The sequence below is a fragment of the Morone saxatilis genome, unplaced genomic scaffold (genome assembly GCF_004916995.1).
Source record: "Morone saxatilis isolate NCDOM2014 unplaced genomic scaffold, NCSU_SB_2.0 Contig7, whole genome shotgun sequence".
Taxonomy (NCBI): domain Eukaryota; kingdom Metazoa; phylum Chordata; class Actinopteri; family Moronidae; genus Morone; species Morone saxatilis.
This window is the reverse complement of record NW_023340246.1, coordinates 21,806,247-21,812,573: the sequence shown is the minus strand read 5'-3', so window position 1 is coordinate 21,812,573 and position 6,327 is coordinate 21,806,247. Positions and strand designations below refer to the sequence as shown.

At 39.1% G+C, this 6,327-nt stretch overlaps 1 protein-coding gene across 7 annotated transcripts in view; it reads left to right on the top strand.

Annotated features, from left to right (window-relative positions):
- The window catches only part of adgrg6 (adhesion G protein-coupled receptor G6), a 111,324-nt gene that overhangs the window by 87,917 nt on the left and 17,080 nt on the right, over window positions 1–6,327 (top strand). For all 7 annotated transcript variants that reach the window (XM_035678379.1, XM_035678378.1, XM_035678373.1 and 4 more), the window contains 6 exons: window positions 465–733; window positions 1,817–1,919; window positions 2,085–2,235; window positions 3,169–3,301; window positions 3,757–3,858; window positions 5,227–5,382. In XM_035678379.1, coding sequence (XP_035534272.1) covers window positions 465–733; window positions 1,817–1,919; window positions 2,085–2,235; window positions 3,169–3,301; window positions 3,757–3,858; window positions 5,227–5,382 — 914 coding nt within the window. The remainder of the gene's footprint in view (window positions 1–464; window positions 734–1,816; window positions 1,920–2,084; window positions 2,236–3,168; window positions 3,302–3,756; window positions 3,859–5,226; window positions 5,383–6,327) is intronic.

Below are 6,327 nucleotides of genomic sequence, written 5' to 3'. Positions count from 1 at the left end.
TGCATGGCGGAATGTCTTGATTTTTATTTCGCCGTCCATGTCCATAACAGCAACTGTTGTTTTTGAGTCACTTCTTATACACGTCGTCACACACACTTAGCTCATGCCGTAGCTATCTTCCTAAAAGAGCACTGATTTGTCTGAACCACTGTGGCAAGATGGATTCTCTTGTGATTTCCCGATCTCTCGAGCCGAGCTGCCTCGCAAGATTAGCCTCTCTGGGCCGCTCATAAGCAAATGTTGGTGTGTTTCTTTTATACTTATAAAGATTGGGGGTATAACATAAGTTTCCTGTAAGGTCTGTGAGAAACTACATGTGGAGAAAATTTGGGCAAGAAATTTGAAAAACAAATTGTTTGAGTGGTTGGGATGAGTGGCTGTGAATATGTGGAACTGAAAATAAGCACGAATTGCAACTTTCAGCAAAATCACATTTCGGCCACATGCCTCTTTCCTTCCCACAGAAAACTACGGCGTGACTACCCTTCCAAGATCCTGATGAACCTCAGCACGTCTTTGCTGTTCCTGAACATGGTCTTCCTGTTAGACGGCTGGCTAGCCAGTCTGGAAACCGATTGGCTGTGCCTGTCTGTTGCTGTCTTCCTGCACTACTTTCTGTTGACCTCCTTTACCTGGATGGGGTTGGAATCCATCCACATGTACATTGCCCTGGTCAAAGTCTTCAACACCTACATACGCCGATACATCCTCAAGTTCTGCATTGTCGGATGGGGTAAGGGCCTTAAACTGTGATAATAAGATAAGAAAACATAGGAAAATAGGCAGCTTTTTGCCTCTGCATATTAACGTATTTTGGGTAAAAACAGGCAATTAGGGAGGGACTTAACTAGCCAATAGTGCTTTCAAAAGCACATCCAAACTGGGACTACCAGGAATACAGCATCCAATGCTGATAGAGGACAGTTTGACTACAGGGAATAAAGTACAAACATGGTTTTATTGCTGGTTTTAGTCAGCTAATGTTAGCTGCACGAGCTAACTAGCTAACATAACTGTTGGTGATAGTTAGCTTCTTTTAGCAACAAGTCCATCTGGAAACTCCATAAATCACCTTGGTACCGCTGTTGTCAAACTGTCCTCTGTCTGTCTCGGAGGTTGCGTTCATTCTTACATAAGTGCGTCACATTTTGATTTACAGGAAGACAAAATTATTGGATTTTGACAAAAGACAAGAACGAAGGAATCAAGTTTTTGTATTTTTTTTGGTGTACATCGTTAAATATGGGAACAATATGATTGAGGATGCAATCTTAAAGGGTAAAAATTACATTTTTCATTTCACCTGGAGATTAAAATAGTTAAAACACTGCCACAGTTGATGATTTAGTGTCAATTTGAACGTAATTGCTGAGTGAAGCTGAAGAGTCCAGCCCGTTCTCATCATCAAATACCACAGTTTTGTCACGACTTTTGGCATCTCCATACAGACGCACAAGTTGCCCTTTCATCAAATTCCAGTGTTACCCATTGGTGTCATAGTGTGAACAGGGGACTCTTTATCTATATTTACGTTGCAGGCCAATGTGTTACATGTAAAAAAAGTAGCTGCTCACTCTAGTTTTTAATCAAACAAACAGGAAATAGTGCATTTGTTGGGGCCTATTTTCAGTGTCGGATTAATCCATATTTGGAGTTCTAGTGAGTAGTTGGGGCAGCTGTAACTTGGTAATCCAACTGATTTTATTTTTCATTCGTAAAAATGTGATAACTGGGTGATTATTGACTTGGCAGCAACAAAAGAGTCCAGAAAGGAACAACACTGATGTTCAACTGTGGATTGTGTGTCTTGTTCCAGGTCTGCCGGCAGTGCTGGTCGGGATTGTTGTTGCTATTGATAAAAACTCTTACGGCTTGCAGGAGTACGGCAAAGGAGAGTCAGGAGAGGGATCCTCAGAGTTGTAAGTGACCACAGAAGTAAATACATAGAGACAATACAGTCAAATATTTGTAACATAAACTTTTTCTTGCTTCATCAAAATCTCTCTGATGAAGTTCTTACATGAAGCATACAACATAATATACAGGAGGTCCTTTTTATTCATTATATTACTGTCTGTCCTCAGCTGCTGGATCCAGAATTCAGTCGTCTTCTACATCACCTGCGTAGGTTACTTCTGTCTGGTGTTTCTGCTGAACGTGGCCATGTTCATCGTGGTGATGCTGCAGATCTGTGGCCGCAACGGCAAACGCAGCAACCGCACGCTGCGAGAGGAGGTAAGTATTCATGCTCAAAGTAGTTTCCTCTGACTTCTTATGATTAAATGTCACTTTTACCTCACCTTATGCCGTTTAAAGTTTTACATTTACACAGATGAACGGTCATAGAAGAGTAGAGAATTATGTCATAACCTCAGACAGGGCGTCATATTGAGCTGTGATCTGCAGCTAAGAAATGTAATTTCATTACTACTACTAGTGTGTAGGATTTAGTGGCCTCTAGTTTCAAATTGCAAATAACTAAACAACGCTTGCATCTGTATTTGATGACATGGGAATAAGAACGGCCTTTGAAGACTAAGAAGTCTCAAGTGAAGAGTTTCGAGTCTTAAATACTCTTGGAAGTGAATTAAAAATGTCAAGACTTTATGCACTTCAAGAAACCAAAGGTGGGACCAAGTCATTGGTTTGTCACAAGTAAGTCTCAATTCTTTGCACCTAAGTCTCAAGTCCTAAATTTTGAGTTTTTTAGTCCTAAAAAAGTCAGAATTCACTCTTCACCAAACTTGCAAAACAATGACTTGGTCCCACCTCTTGAAGCACACTAAAAAGTTATGATACATGTTTAATTCAATGCTACGGTGACTCCATCTGAGTCAACAATTCTGGCATTTCTGACTGCAGAAAAGGATGGAAATAAATCAGTGTGCTCAGTCAGTCACATTCCCCTCTTGGAGGTTTGTACATGATTTACCTGCAAACTGCCAGAGAAGAACCTGTTTTCAACTAGACGTTCCATTCATTTTTAGTGTCCCTGACAAAGTATAATTCATAAAATGGTCAATAAAAATCTTCTTTCTCAAGATTTCATGGCTAAAGTAGAGGCACACTAATGGTACAGAGCCAACATTCGATAAAGGAAGACGGGAAAGAAAAGAAAACACAGAGCATTTAGCAGCACAACTGTGAATGGAAAATCTTCTGTTCCAGGTTCTACGAAATCTGCGGAGCGTCATCAGCCTCACCTTCCTGCTGGGTATGACCTGGGGCTTCGCTTTGTTCGCCTGGGGACCCGTTAACCTGGCCTTCATGTACCTCTTCTCCATCTTCAACTCACTGCAAGGTAACTAGAGTGGGACTAGTTTCTTTTACAGTTAAATAGATATCTGTCTTACATATCTTTTTATCATGTAGTGTTGGGCAGTAACTCATTACTTATAATAATATTACTTTCCCCAGTAACTAGTAGTTTAATTATTATATATAAATGTTATTACAAATATATTTTAGTTACACGCCCAAAAAAATAATTAGTTAGAACATTATTGTGATTTTTGTTGGCACTCCAATTTGAAATCTAATCAAATCAAATTTTTCATCATTTGAAAGCAATCTGACCCAACACTGGTTATATTTTTGTGAATTAAACCCACAAATGAATCAAGCTCAGCCTTTTGGTGCATTCACATGGTGGATGGGATGGGTGGTAGAAACTGGAAAGGTTGTCATGTTTACAAATTCCAAATATTCACACCATCTGCAACAAGCAGTAAAACTGATTTTCTTCCTTCATTACAGGTCTGTTCATATTTATCTTCCACTGCGCCTTGAAAGAAAACGTCCAGAAGCAGTGGAGGAGGTACCTCTGCTGCGGCCGATTCAGGCTGTCAGACAACTCAGGTATCTGTCTCTCTGTCTACCTGTCTGTCTGTCTCTGAAGATTCAGGAAAGAACAATAAAGCTCATTCACGTCTCTCTACAGGAGCCCTGTCAAATCTGTCTGTGGGACTCCGGCCAGATTCCCACAGTTGAAGGCGCTTTATTAAAATATAAAACCTAAGTCAGCGCGGCTTTGCAGCTAATAAAAAAAGATAAAACAGAGTCAACTCTTAAAGGCCAGGTGAACTTAGTCTGTGGATGTTTACTGCTGCCATTTCATTTACAAGAAGGCTGAAAAGTTGGTGCGCTTCCTTTATGCATCTTCATACCAAACCATACCTTCATATTTGTTGTGTGAAAGCATATGAAATGGCATTTAGCCACAGAATTTCTCATGGAAAAGAATCATAGAGGAAAAACAAAACGAGTTTATGTTATTGTTATGTTTTTATTAAAACATCTATACAGTAAAAGTTGCTTTATCTTTTGCCTCCGAGGTAGATGATGAAATTAATGACTGTAATTAGCGGCAACAGGAGCGACCAGGACTAAATAACATTCACGTGTGTGGCAACAATGCTTTGTGACAAAAGATAACAGTATATATAATAAATAATATTTCAACTTTTATTGGACTGATTGCCATAAAACATGGTTCAGACATTCATGTTCCCCTCAGGATGAAGAAACCCTTCCTAAGTCCCGCCTCTTTTTGCTCTGCCTCGATCAGAACCTCGGTTTCTCCTTTCCTGTCTCATGTTATCAAAATGCTAGCTAAGTAGCAAGCTAATATACATCAATTATCAGCTAACTAGTTAGCTAAACTACATCAACTTTTTAGTTACTAGCTAGTTAGTTAAAAAAAACACATTTTATAAGATTACTAGCTAACAATTCAAAACTGATGACATTCTCATCTCATCAGCTGTTCTTTTTAATTAGCAAATGTAAGCACGCTAAACTAAGATGGTGAACATTACACCTGCTTAACATCACCATGTTAGCATTGTCATCTAGCATTAGCTCAAGTATAACTGTTCCACAGTACAGCCTCATAGTTTTATTTAAATGCTAACAACTTTATAGAAGTGCTGTAGTGGAGAAACCTTCAGAAACCTTCAGTAGGTTCCGTCACTGCGGGAGAGCGATTCTCATTTATTTCTTAATTGTAATATTTATATTTGAGCCCCCAAATTGTCCTGAACCTTCCATGAAGCCCATCAGTTTGCAGACATAGGCAATTAAATAAACGTAGCACATCTGTTCTGTATTACTGTATTTATGTTTTTATAATTAATCATGACAGTATCCCATGTTGTGGAGGGGAAAGAAGGTGAGGGGAGACTCCTGAATAGGGAAAGTTGAACGAAAGTGGTTTCTGTGTTGCAGACTGGAGTAAGACAGCCACCAACAACACAAAGAAAGTGAGCTCGGACAACCTGGGCAAGTCTCTCTCCTCCAGCTCCTTCGGCTCCAGCACCGCCAACTGGACCTCCAAAGCTAAAGCTACTCTCAACCCCTTCACCAAGAGACACAGCAACACAGGTGAGACACAGAGACCAGGAGATGAATGATAACAATCAGTCAGTCAGATCTCCATCTCACAGGACAAATGTGAGATGGAGATCCTGTGCGGGGATTAAGAAAAAGATTAACTCTGATTTGTAGTTTCTCCACAGCAACAGATTTTTTTAAAGCTTGTTTTAAGTTTATTTCTCTTTGAAAATACGCATTGGTTTTATTGCTTGAACAATACTTATTCCTGATATTCATGAGTATGTAAATCACCTTGTTTGTTTGATCAATCCAGATTATAACTGTAAAAACCCTCTGATGTGCAATAATCATGTTTACATGCAGACTCAAACATACTGAAACACACACGTAAAAAAAAAAAAGGTTTGGGCACCAAAACTAATTTGCTCTGTTTAGGAAAATATCATGGTTTGGTAAAATAAGTAAGTTATGTTATGTAAGTCACGTGATGGGATGTTATGTAAATGTTTTATATATTCACTGCTACTAGATGTCGCATTAGAGCACCAGCATCTCCGACCAAAACAAATGGACGCTACCCACCAGACTCCATAGACAAAACATTTTTAAAAAATAAAAATTTTTACTGATGCAGATAATCGTAAAACACACCTCAAACTGGACAGGAAGTTTGAGCTGAAGAGAAGAACATTAAGTTAGTCTATCCAACAAAAACAAACAACAAAACAAACAAAATAAAACTCACCAAACCGTCTCTGTTAGTCTTTCAATCACCAACTCTGGTTTGGTGGAAATAAATCCATTATTCCCCGACGTAGATGATAACAGCAGTTTCAGTCATTATACATGTCATTCTCTGCTCAAGACACCATGACTCCATTATATCGCCACATAGCAAATAGTTGTCTGCAGCTATATTGTTTGAAATCTACAGAGCCCCCCTGGTGACATTTGATTAAAAAAAATAATGCGTGGCCACAAGATAATTATTGC